The sequence below is a fragment of the Miniopterus natalensis genome, chromosome 4, assembly GCF_054644295.1.
Source record: "Miniopterus natalensis isolate mMinNat1 chromosome 4, mMinNat1.hap1, whole genome shotgun sequence".
Taxonomy (NCBI): Eukaryota; Metazoa; Chordata; class Mammalia; order Chiroptera; family Miniopteridae; genus Miniopterus; species Miniopterus natalensis.
In genome coordinates, this window is record NC_142084.1 from 23,197,172 (window position 1) to 23,210,826 (window position 13,655).

Consider the following 13,655-nt stretch of genomic DNA (forward strand, 5'->3'; position numbering starts at 1 on the left):
CTGACTCACTGGCTATGCTCTCTCCAAGTGTGAGGTAGATTTTGCATTTACTGGGCTTAGAAAGAGAGTTATGGAATTGAAAAAGTAATACAGTTCTTCCTGCTTAGAGCATTAGCCACTCACATTACAGAAACCTCATGGTACATGGACGATCCTCTGGAAGAGGTTCTCTGTGCTCTGGCTCAGCATCAGCCCCTCCAGGCACATGGTCCATTCCTCAGCAACCACGGACCCTATTGCTTCCACTAGGCCCTGGGCTCTTTTGGGGATTATGGGGCCCCTGGGACTCACCAGCCTTACCAGAGGGCCACTTAAAAACATCAAGTGGTTGACTTGGGGTGCTGAAAACACAACACAATATACAGATGATGTATTATAGAATTGTACACCTGAAACCTATATAATTTTATTAACCAATGTCACCCCAATAAATTCAATTTTTAAAAAATCAAATGGTCCCTTAGCTTGTCACTCCTTTGGGCCTGGTACTTATTTGCCAGATGAGAGGTGATTGGCATGCTCCCAGGGAGTGTCAGCCCCAGTTGGAGGGATGGGAGTGAGAGCATGTTGGTATGAATTGTGGTTTTGGTATTGTAATTTTACCTATATGATTCAATTCAGGAGCTGAAGAAAGCCATTTTGGAAGATATGGTGAGGTTGGGAAAAGAAAGTGGACTCCATTCGTTTGAACAGGTAACTATAACCTTCCCCATACTTGTCACAGCCCTTTGAGCAGTGATAAAAATTAAATTAACCCGCAGTGACCCTGACCTAGATTCCCCACCCTCCATGCTGTGGCCTGCAGGCAGGCTTTGTACCAGTGGACCCCTGAAGGCCTGTTCTAACCTGACCGCAACAGCCTGCATCCTGAACTAAAATAGGTCAGATATCGAGTGAGACTGCTCGTTGTCCTCATAATCACAAGCATTCATAAAACTGAAATATTACCCTAGCTGTCACTACTAGATCATGTGTACATGATCTGTCTCCAAGCTGCCTGCAACTGTCCAGACCAGAGCCCTGTCTTATTTTTATTTTTATGGGGACACTCTTCTTGGCTGCAGCAGGCAAGCTTACTTGCTAGGACATCAGAAAAATTGTGCTCCTCAGGCCAAAGATCTGTTAGCCCAGCATGTCCTCTACAAAGAGGAAGAAAGGAAGAATGTATTAGGAGGGGACACAGTAGTCCTCTAAGACCTTTTGTCTTTGAAAGGTTGGGGTTCTTATTGTAACTGAGTTTATAAGTATACTTGGTCCTTCTTACATATATCATTTTTATACCCTCTTTAGTCAAAAATTCAAAAAGAAAAATTTATCAAGCAGAAAAGTATTAATATATTGATTATTAATATTTCCTAGTGTATAATTAATATAATTGGTTTTCATAAAATTTTGTTTCTCCAATAGGGTACACCTGAAACCTATATAATTTTATTAACCAATGTCACCCCAATAAATTCAATTAAAAAAAATCTAGTGGTCCCTTAAGCCTGTCACTCCTTTGGGCATGCCTGGTACTTATTTCCCAGATGAGAGGTGGTGATTGGGATGCTCCCAGGGAGTGTCAATACTATACCAAATATAGCATTAGGGATCTGCAAGGCTTATGAGAATTTTAAATTTTGTATGTTCATTTTGATGATAATCTAAAAACATTTTAAAACCAGTTTTAAATATAAAACTCTTAGAGCAATTACTTGCAATTAAAAAACATTTCCACGGTTTAAGACTCAGTTTTTAAAATTTCAAACTGAGGAAATCTAAACATAGTTTCAGGGTCTGAGAGAATTGTTTTTCTTTTGAAATAGATTTACCTAGTTTGAGAAACACTACACTGCTCTCATCTGACAGCATATTTGAGGGCAAATAAGACCTGAATGAATAAATCTTAATAAAATTATAAAAATAAAAATAATGAAATCTGAGGCACTCAGTAAGTTATATTTATCTTTCTGAATGGAAAGGTCAATTCTGGCATAATAATTTTTTAAATTTCTAAATTTGGTAGAACTCACTTCATTGCTCTTCCATTAGGAAGCTGCTGACCAGATCGTGTGATCATGTAGAGCAGGGGTCACAGATGAGTGGTCCGAGACGTGGCTGGTCCCAGCCTCAGTGTTGATCTAAATGGCTGGCTCTGAGGGCCCTGGAGATGCAGGAGGCGAGGACCCGATTACTAAACTGATTAGCTCCTGTGATTCCTAAGGCCTGCACGCCCCCTTCTGGGCTTGGGATGTATGACCTGCCCCAGGGCATGTGGAGAATCGTAACATCTAGATTTCTCTTCCTGGAAAAGACTACCAGCTCTCAAGATTATGCTTAAAAGGCACTGTTGGCTATGTTTCCCAGGTTAACCATTGTGCAAGTTAGAGCTTTCACTGAGAGGAGATGTGTTCTTGACTTTCCATAAGCCTTGAGCGGAGTTACTGCTCTAATGATCTGCCCTCACCATGGTAACATCAAATACAGAGACGCCATGTGGCATCCAAAAGGCCTGAGTTTTATTGCCAAGTCTGTCACCTCTTTGTTGGTCTGTGGCTTCCTCCCCACCACAGCCAGTGTACGTGCCCTCAGCTGACCAGGGGAGAGCAAACACCTGCCTGAGGAGGGTCCAGTGTTGTTACAAAATTCAACAGAAATTGAGTTAATCTATAATCCATCATCAGCCTGTCCTTTCCCTCTTCCTGAAATATGAATGATCAATTAAGGCTTACCACTAAGTTTTGAAGAAATACATACACACACAAATAGGTATCCAAGTTCAAGACTTAAATCATTCAACAAAAACTTTAAGAGTTCAGACTTACTGAGCAGGGTTGATATAAATTTAACTTTGAATTAGATGAAAAATTAATGTAATTTAATTTCCAGAAACAGACAATTCCTAGAACTAAGCCAGCCATTATTAATTTATGGAGATCTTTGGAAGATATATTTTAATGAGTGGATAGGAAGCATTTAAAATAACTATCAATACTTTTAAAATGTACGTCCCTGGGAAGTACCTGACCATACTTAAGTGTGCTTTAACCATCTTCTTCCCTTATTAGTTGGCGTAGGCAGTACAAAATGAACCTCAACACTTGATAGATTTTTCAAATTCTAACTGGGAAGCCCTCATTTAAAATATTTATTTCCTGTCACTGAAATGAATACTTACCTAATCAGTATGCCTTTAAGTGAGAAATGAATTGAGCATTTTCCTAATTAATTTAAAATGTTTTTTCTACTTTATTCTTCTGTACTAAATTATTCACTCTGTGTTTATTATCTACAAGCAATATTGTACATTAATAGTATTTCATTATAACCATTGAAAGTTTCAAAATACTATGTTTCTTCAAAATTATGAAAAGTTCTGTGCTTTAATGACTTGGCATACTTTTCAGGTATTTTATTCCAATACAGTATTTAAATGTACATTACATTTTTTTTTAATCCTCACCCGAGGATATTTTTTCCATTGCTTCTCAGAGAGTGGAAGGGAGGGAGAGAGAGAGACATTGATGTGAGAGAGAGACATTGAGTGGTTGCCTCCCGCACGATCCCAACCTCGGCGGGGATCAAGCCTGCAACTGAGGTTCAGGCCTTTGTCCGGAATCGAACTCAGTACCCTTCAGTCTGCTGGCCAGTGCTCTAACCACTGAGCCAAACCGGCTAGGGCTATTTCCATTCATTTTTTCACATTTGACAGTTTAGTTGTATTAGAAAATATATAATTATTTGTAAAAAAAAAAAGAAAGAAAATTGATTTTGTCATTCGTTTACTTCCTTAGAAGCTGTGGGCTTGTGACCCACAGTTAAGGTCAGTGTTAGTTAAACAACTGGCTTGACCTATCTTTTTCCAGCTTACTGACTAGACTTTTAGTTGCTGGAACAGTCGGTATAGGTGTTTTCATGGGAGAATTTACATAGACCCAAGGCTGTAGGTTGGATGGAGCAGGGACTGGCAGCCTGGCAACTGCGCCCCTCTGATCTGTTCGCTAAGGGGCTGAGAGGTGAGCTGAGCCCCATGTTGCTTGACTGCCTGAAAGGATGTATTTAATGATACACCAAGCCTGTTCGCAGAGAGTCCCCTTGAACTGCAGATGTCCCAGTCACCCCTTTGGACTTGCTGCAGGTGGCTGGTTTGACAGGTATTCAGAATCTACCTGCTGATGCAGTCCTTTCTTCCTAAGATCATAATGGTTTCTTTTACCTTCTACTTACCATCTAGATAGCGTTATGTAGCTCTCCCTAGGAAATCCATCTTGCCTGAGCTGTATTGTTTTTAGCTTCTGCTTGTCACTACTGGATTTTCAAAGGGCTCACCCCCAGGCTTGTACTGAGCATAGACCCTTGTCCCAATTACTCGGTGTTCTCCACACGCTGTTAGGAATGCAGAGGAGCTGGAGCCCTGGCTGCCTGGGCACTGTAGAAATGACATCTTGGCATTTGCCTCTCCTTTGAAAATTATATAATTAATTTCATTTACAAAAGAAGGTGGATAGCTGGTTTGCACTTATCAAGAGTCTTCGTGTGATACTGTTTCTATCAGAAGAGATTTTTTTTTTAAGTTAAGGGCATTAGCACCATCAGTTTTTCAATTTTTCATTTTATGACAGTGAGCATGAGTTATAAAGTTAAACCACTGCATCTAGGATTAAGTTTGATTTAGACTGTGTGCAGGTTAAATAGCTTTGGTGTCAAACGGTAGTCTCCAAACTTGTTTAAGTAGCAGAATTTGGATGACATCTTATATGAAAGTCGAACATGCACAAAAAGTAAGAGCAGCATTGTTCTGGGGGGTTCAGGGCTTGAGCCAGAGCCTCTCTTCCACACCTCTTCAAGTCAACCACCTCATTTTATCCCTCCCCCACTCCACCGCCATACAGTTCTGCCTCTCTCCCACATCATCCCACTCCTGCCTATCTGCACCCCACCTCCACACCACCCCCAGCAGTAGCCTCTTCAGAACCCTTAGTTCTCAGCGCACTATAGTCTGAAAACGTCTCCCTGGGGACCTGTTTCCAGTGAACTTTGGTTCTCCTAGGATGGTTCACGTTTGATAAAAAAAAATTAGGAAAAAAGTCTATTCCAGAGAGTACAGAAAACAGCAGCCCTATTCTCTATCAACCCCTTGCTTCTTTGGATATCAAGAACACTGGGTTTTCCAACCAAACACTTTTTATGAGAACCTTAACTAATTTTGAGACATTTGATAGTAACCCCCTTTAGCCCAGGTTTCCAGCTATTTATATTGGATTTCCAAGTAGAAATCATTTCACTATGTGAAGTAAAGTTAAGGCAGCTGCCTATAACGCTAGCTCTTGTTTTAGCCAAAAGTCCCCTCCTCCTCTTCCCTCCCTCCCCTATGTGAATCCCTTACAATGCTATTCTTTTTATAAAAAGCGAATCCTTCATTTGAACAAATTTCTAAGTTACAGAGATGAATCGGATTTATTAATGCTGTGATCATTTGAAAACCTTTACATTTTTAAATTACAAGCATGGGTTAAGAAAAGCCAGAATTTGTTAAAAATTAAAGCTTTTTAAGAAGTTGGAAGTATATCTGTTTGAGAAGTGTTCTTTGTATAGTGAGTTTTTGATCTGAAAAATGGGTGAATGTAAGGGAGAATTTTCCCAGAAAAGAATTCTTTGCCATTCTCCAAATACCCACCTGCCAGGGCACTAGACTATTAACATCAGGGATTTTGAAAACTATTGATGACATATTGAATTTTTGTGGCTAGTTGCATACATTGATTTTTTTTTCCAGTTTTTGTAGTGTGGTAAAATACACATAACATTAAATTTATCATCTTAACCATTTTTAAAAAATATATCTTTATTGATTTCAGAGAGAGGAAAGGAGAGGGAGAGAGAGAGATAGAAACATCAGTGATGAGAGAGTCGCTGATCATCTGCCTCCTGCACGCCCCTGACTGGGGATCGAGCCTGCAGCCCGCAACCCGGGCATGTGCCCTGACCGGGAATCGAACCCCGATCGCCTAGATCTTAGGTCGATGCTCAACCGCTGAGCCACGTCTGGCCGGGCATTGACCATTTTTAAGTGTACAGTTGAGTGGCATTATATGTATTCGTAATATTGTACAACCATCACTACCATCCGTCTCCATAATTCTTTTCATCTCATAAAACTGAAACTCTGTAGTGTCACTAAACAATAACCCCCAATTCCACGCCCCTCCTCACAACCACCATTTAACTTCCTGTCTCTATGAGTTTGACTACTCTAAGTATTTCGTATAAGTGGAATCATATAGTATTTGTCTTTTTGTCACTTGCTTATTTCACTTAGCATAATGTCCCCAGGTGCATCCGTGCTGTAGCATGTGTCAGAACCTCCTTCCTTTTTAAGGTGGACTATGTTCCATTGTATATGTAGAACACGTTTTGCTTATCCACTCATCCACTGATGGACGCTGGGTTGCTTCCACATTTTAGCTGTTGTGAATGCTGTTGTGGGGCACACCAGGAGTGGAATTACTTGGGTCATATGGTAGTTCTATTTTTAATTTTTGGAGGAACTGCCATACTGTTTTCCACAGTGGCTGCACCATTTTACATTCCCACCAACAGTGCGCAAGGGCTCCAATTTCTCTGTCTCTTCACCAACACTTTATTTTCTGTTTTTTGTATACTAGCCATCCTAATGGGTGTGAGGTAATATATACATTGATTTTTGAAGTAACATTTTCTAATTGTGTCCATTGATTTTATTAACAGTTCTCATATGACAGTAGCATCTGAAGCAGTGACCTCTCTCTCTCGTTCTCCTGGCTTTTGTAACCTACATTCTAGTTCCTTTCTTCTCAAATCACTCCTCCTCCATCTCAGGCCTAGACTGCAGCTCTGTCCTACATACTTAGACTTACATATCCAATGTACAAAGAGTACTTGGTGTCTCAGAAACATTTCAGATTTTACATGAATTCTTGATCTTCCCACCTCCAAAGAATCTTTCTGCTCCTCCAGTTTTTCTACTCAAGCAGAAACCTAGAACCATTATTATGTCTCTTTCTTTACCACTTGCCCAGGCCAATTTTAAGCCATGTCCTTTCTACCCCTGAAATCTATTTCCATTTCCACAGCCAACTTTATAGTCCAAATGAACATCAGTCTTGCCTCTTGGCTGGTCTTCCAGCTTCCGCTTTTACCTCACTTCAATCTATTCATAACAGATTAATCAATCTAAAGAGCCATTCTGGTTCTGTCTCTCACTGCTTAGCTTAAAAATTATTTACAGAATTATTTCCAAACATCCTGCCTTGGCATATTAGTCCTTTATAATCCAGCCTATCCCGCCAGCCCTGTCTCTTTCATCTTCATTTCTATGATGTGCTTCAGCCTACACTTGTAATGCCTCAAATGTGCTTTTGGCACGTGTGGCCTCTGCCTAGGGCAGGGGTGGGGAATGTCCTGCCCGAGAAGTCACTTGGTCTGGCCCGGCCAAGGCAACCCCAGGCGGGACTCGAGATCAATAAATCTAGGAGCTTTTTTAATAGCTAATTTTTAAGTCGGTAATTTTGTATGGCCCGTGAATGATGTTATAAATATCCAAATGGCCCTTGGCAGAAGAAGGGCTCCCCACCCCTGGCTTAGAGCACCCTCCTTCTCAGACCATGTAGCAGCGGCCGCTCCCCTTCCGCGTGCTGACCCATCTGGCTAACGCCTCCTTGTCCTTCAGAGTTCACCTCAGCACCCTTTTCGATGAAACCTGCCCAAGCCTGCGTTAGGTGCTCTATCAGAAATGCATTCAGCTGCAGCAGAAAACCCACAGTGTCTTAAACACATAGGGTGTATTTGCTGTGTTTTTTTCTCACATAAGAAGTCCAAAGATCAGCCATCCAAGGTAGGCACAGGTCCTCAAGGGCCTGGGCTCTGCCTATCTTTCTATTCCCCAATCTTAGTGTGTTGGCTCATCACCTAATAGTCACAAGGTGGCTGCTTCAGCTTTGGTTTATATTCAAGGAAGGAAAAAGGAAGAGTATGTAGAGATAGCTATCTTTAAATCTTTTATTAGGAAAGCAAAACTTTCCCTTCTCATTAGCGAAAAATGGATCTTATGCCTACCCCTAGCTGCAAAGGAGGCTGGGAAATCAGGGGAAAGAATTGTCATGATTGACATGACCCCAAAACAAGTCAAAGTGTGATTAGCATAGAAAAAGCAGGGAGTGGGTACTGGGAAAGCGGCTGACTGCCTGCCAAAGGTGATGCTCTCTGTGCTTGTCCCTGTAGTGGCAGAATCGCACTGCAGCCTTTCATGAGATGGTTAGGTCCACATGGGCAGGGACTGGTTCTTGATCTTCTTTGCCTCCACAGTGCCTAACACAATACCTGACACACAGTAGTTTCTCAACAAATACTAATTACACAAAACAACAAAATGAATGTGTGTATTTAATACCTATATTTTGAATTAATTTTTAAAAGTCTATATTGTAGAAATTCATAACCCTATTTGCTATATAATAATATGGATCTATTATCTCAACAAAGCCATGGAATTCAGACCCAACTTTCAGAATACAGTTTCTTAGAGATAGTGTCAGCTCAATCCCAGATTATAACATTCTCACTGAACTGACAGTGACCCTTCCAGCTGGAGCCCCACATAGGAGGAGCCTACCTCTCTGGCCCTCCATTCAGCCTTGCGAAGAGACCTGGGATATGCCTCAAGGAAATAGGCAATGTGAACACCAAGTCTGATCCTTTTGTGCCTCCTTCCAATGAATGTGAAAATTCCATGCCAAAACTTTTTTTAAAACATAGACTCATCATGTCCCCGTAGACTTTATATCCCTCCTGTGAGTGGCACCATCACCCATGCAGCCATCAAAGCCAGAAAGCTGGGAGTCCTTGAGGCTGTCTCCTTCTTTACTGCAGTTGCCCGTTTATCTCTGAATTGTTCTTAGAACTGCTTGCTTGTCTCTGTCTCTGCCACTACTACAAGTGTAGACTCTTATCTTCTCTCCTGTGGATTGGCCAGAGCCTTCTGATTGGTTTCCCTGTTTCCAATCTTAACATTCTTAAAAACCACTTCCACATATCTCTTGGAGAGAGCTTTGTAAAATATGTCCTCATCCATGTCTTTGCCCTGTATAAAAACCTTCAGCCCCTCCTTATTGTCTTCAGCATAAAGTCTGAGCTCTCCATAAACTGCCCCAACTACTGCTGCAGCTTCACCTCTCACCCCCTGTACCTCCGACTTGATGTAACTACTAGAAACCACTTGGATTTCTTTTCTCACACTCAGCCACTTCTCACTTCCATAGCTTTGTTCTTGGGATTGCCTCTGCCCAGAAAGCCCTGTCCTGCCCTCATCTCCTCCTTTGCTGGCTCTCACTCCCTCTTTAACACGCATCTGATTTGGGAAGGCTGCTGCTCCCTCTGTGCCGTAACTGAGCTTGGGGCCCTTCATCCTGAGCATAGCAGATTGTCTAATGATTGCCCCGCGTGTCTGCTCTACTGGATGCGAAAGTGCACTCCCTGAGGGCAGGGGCGCTCATGACTCCTCCTTGTGCCCTCAGCATCTGCCACGGAGTAAGCAGCCAATTCATTTCTGTTGACTGGCTGAATGAAGGAATAAAAAGGGAAAGAAGGCAACTTTCAGACTTGTCAAAGAGGCTGCAATGTTATTAACATAATTTTGACATTTAAGTAGGCGTAGTGTTTTTATATCAATATATCTATTCCCATATGCCTGTTTACTTTTATCATGTATGCTATAAATGCTGTGTTATATTCCTGATAAAGATGTATTCTGCATTTGGTTTTTAGGTTAAAGCCATTCACATCCATTCTGACATGTTCTCAGTTCAAAATGGCTTGCTGACACCAACACTAAAGGCTAAGAGACCTGAGCTGAGAGAGCACTTCAAAAAACAAATAGAAGAGCTTTACTCAACCTCCATGTGAAGTTCAAGGGAAGTTCTTCTCAGTACAATGGACTGTGTAGCAATATTATAGTTACTATTGAAAGTAATGAGTCAGAATGATGCAGCCGAAAATTAATAAGCACGTGACTTTATGACTGAGCCTTTTCCTGTCCCAAGAGGTCTTTAACAATATTTTCTCTATCATCACCGAATACACTTTATTTTTATTAAAATGATATTGTAGCGAGCTGCTAAAAATCTTGCAAATAGCAATGTAAAAATCAAGACTTTTCTCAAGAACTGTGTACCACTAAAAGAAATACATTCTCAATGTTCACAGCACTCCTATTAAATGTAAAGGAAAAACATAATTGATATATTGTACTTAATTACTTGTGAAATAGAAACCAGATACAGCAAATATCTAGGCAATGTGGACTACCTCATTCAATAACTGATTGTCAAAATCATAATTAGATCAGACTTAAAAATTAAAACTAGGTGTACAGAATCATGCTAAAGTAAAACAACTCACATTCTACATAACTTCAGATTCTTCAAACATGACAATCCTTGTTGATGTGAAGTTTTCTCTAATTTTTACGTTTATTCATGGAAAATGCAAATTCAGATATTCTTAAAACAAATGTTATACTTATATAACATGTTACAAAAATCTTTCAATACATTTTTTCGTTTATAAGCTCATTAAAATACTTAGTAACTACCTAGAAAAAAAATATAACATATAACTGCTTCAAGAATAGTATGTATATATGCTTGGACCTCTTACCACATGAATTCTACAAGCTGTCTGTCGACTCTACAGTGAATGGACCTTTGGGGAAGACTTGTGAAGAGAAACCCAGAATTATTTCTCAGGGTGGGCAGCCATTAATGTACCTATGTTCCTTGCTGGGTTCTTCCAGTCTTCCATTCTCAATATGTCCATGCCAGGCCTGGGAAACCCAAAATGGCTATAATTCTGAACAATTTCACTTTCTTTCAGTAAGACTATCAAAGCACGACATGGGGAGGAAGGAATGTTATTTACAAATAAACTAATTTTCCCACAACATAATTTTGAAGAACCTCTTCAAAATACCCCTGGAAAACTTTGAAGTCCCTCATAGATAAATATCTCCTTGGGGCAGGCATAATTCCATTCATAAAATCTGAAATGCTTCTAAACTCAACCACAAAAACCTCTCTTGCATTATGTATTTAGACACTTGCACCTGGGTGTTAGCAATTTCATATAATTAAAGCCCAGCATGAACAGCAATTAAGGCCCAAGCTACAAACTCTGTCTGCAGAGGGAAACGTCCCTAGGAAAGTGTTTTTTTGTTGTTATTGACTTGAGAGAGAGAGAGAGAGAAAGAGAGAGAGAGACGGAAACATCAATTGTTGTTCCATTTATTTATACGTTCATTGGTTGTTTTTTGTATGTGCTCTGATGGGGGGATCAAACCCACAACCTTAGTGTGTCGGGATGACGCTCTAACCAGCTGAGCTACCTGGCCAGGACGAAATTTTCTTTAGAGACAGGACCCTGAAAGCAGAGATGAGGGCAGTGTCCACAGTCCAGAAACCCTTTTCCCCTGGAGCAAATCCAAACTGTAAGTTAAAAACTGTAGTTACACAGCTCTTCTGGATGAGTGTGCCTCAGTGATTACACACGTACAGTTCAGTCGTGGCAAAAGCTGGTCACAGCTTCGTTGGCTGTATTTATCCAGTTCTTTACATATATCCTGTGGCATATTATCTTTGCATACCCACTATTTGCACTTACAAATTTAACTTTTCATAAATGAGCTAGTTCTACACACATTAATTTTTAAAGGCATTTCTGAATAAACAAATACTAGAAAATGCCAAACCCCACATCTATATAGCATTAATTTTTTATATTTTATGTATATTTGACTAATGAAAAGGGAAAAATTATTACCCGAATTGAATAGTCCTACTATTTATTCAAGGCAAGTAGCTTCACACCTTGAAGAAAATGAAGCTGTTTCCTGTTGTCCTTCCATTCAGCTTAATTGCCTAGTTGGCTTTGTTTCCAAAAGGATTTTGACAATGTCATATAACCAAGTAATTTAAAACTTATTTTCATTCTATTTATACCTCATAGTAGTTAGATATGGTTGAATATGGACAACGTAAGATTTCTTCTTTTTCTTATTTTGAAGATCTTATGTTTCTACCAGCCTTCCTGATCTGTGTGAAATCATCACGCTTGGGCCAATAAAAAAGTTACTGCAGATGTGCTGAGAGAAGTGAACAGTGGGCCCTAAATATATTGCATGTACATTTATCTATTCTTCTGTTCCACTGAATTTTTTTAATAAAGGAGAAATGAAACAGTATGTATTAATGAAAAAAAATCCTTCTTGCTTCAGATTTCCCAGCTTTATTTAGGGGGAAAAGGCTTGTATTTCTCTTTAACCAATATAGAAAAAGGCTATGTACTTAAGACATTCACCTTCATAGTGGATGCCAGACCCAATTTAAGTCTATAGGTACAACAGAGGTCAATTCCTTAAGCATAAACATGTTCTTAAACACTTGGCCTTGTATGTTTCTCATTCAAATGTGTTAGTAATTCTCACATTTTATAGACTAATCTTGTGTATATTTTAAAACAGAATATGCACCAATATTTTTCCCTTTGCCATAAAGGACATCTCTACAGTGTACTGTGATTCCCCCCAGGTGAGAGAGGAAACCGACCAGGTGTGTGTGCAGGCCTTGCTCCACCTGTTAGGGACTCACAAACTCAGGAGTCCAAGGAATGAATATACCATGTCTCCCTCACACGAGCAAGTCAACCTTTCATTCCCAATTTAGGTAAAACTGCAAGCATGAGAAAAATTAGAACTTTCCATTGCTATTTTTATAGTCAGGTGATGTTTTAGCAACTTGAAGTCGGCACTTAACTTGATTGTAATACCCATCGGAGAACCAATAATCTTATTTTTCTGCAGTAAAGAAAATGAATTATTCTTTATTTTCCAAATGTATAAAGCACAAATGTGATCTAGTTATTTAGAATACAAAATACTATGAAATGAATGTAAAGAATGGAAAATGTATTTTTGCATGAAAACAGACTACTTACAAACTTGCTTAATTATCTCAGGAAAAAATGAATAATCGTATATAAAATTGATCAACTATATATTGAGCTAAGTTGCTGCATTTTCTTGCCTGTTTTACTTTAAAGAAGCATACACATGAAAAGACAAAATGATCCTGGTAGTCTGAATTTTCTCTCCAGTATGCTGCACAGTCCTTTCTGTGATTCTACAATTAACGGCAGTAAGAATGGGATTAGCATTCAAGTGAGGACAAAGCCCCAACTGGGAAACTTCAGTTAGACTATGTGAATGGTTATCACTCAGCGGCAATAGATAAATACCTGGAATACAAGCATTTCTAAACCTGGTCCCAAACTGAAAAGGTTTTCATGAGGTGACAGTTGCTTTTAATCATTCATTTGACTGGTTATTTTAATTTTCCTTGTTAAGTCATTGCAACAAGTGCATGGGGGGAAAAATGGATATTTTTTGAAGAATTGCTTATTCTACTTTCAATTTTTAAAAGGGAGATTAAAATATTTACTTTTTAAATATGCATAAGAGTATCTTAACTATCATTATATTTTAGTTGCTTTGTTTTTAATAGCATGCCTATCAAATATAAAATGCATTTATGAAAACTTTTGTAAAAAATAAAGATTTGTTTCTCAAAGTTGCTTATAATTACTAT

General features: G+C 39.5%; 1 protein-coding gene across 7 annotated transcripts in view; it reads left to right on the forward strand.

Moving 5' to 3' along the window:
• Window positions 1–13,443, forward strand: part of ACSL6 (acyl-CoA synthetase long chain family member 6) — a 57,998-nt gene extending 44,555 nt beyond the window's left edge. For all 7 annotated transcript variants that reach the window (XM_016197102.2, XM_016197099.2, XM_016197100.2 and 4 more), the window contains 2 exons: window positions 622–693; window positions 9,784–13,443. In XM_016197102.2, the coding sequence (XP_016052588.2) occupies window positions 622–693; window positions 9,784–9,921 (210 nt within the window). In that variant the 3' untranslated portion in view covers window positions 9,922–13,443. The remainder of the gene's footprint in view (window positions 1–621; window positions 694–9,783) is intronic.
• The last annotated feature ends 212 nt before the right edge of the window (window positions 13,444–13,655 follow it).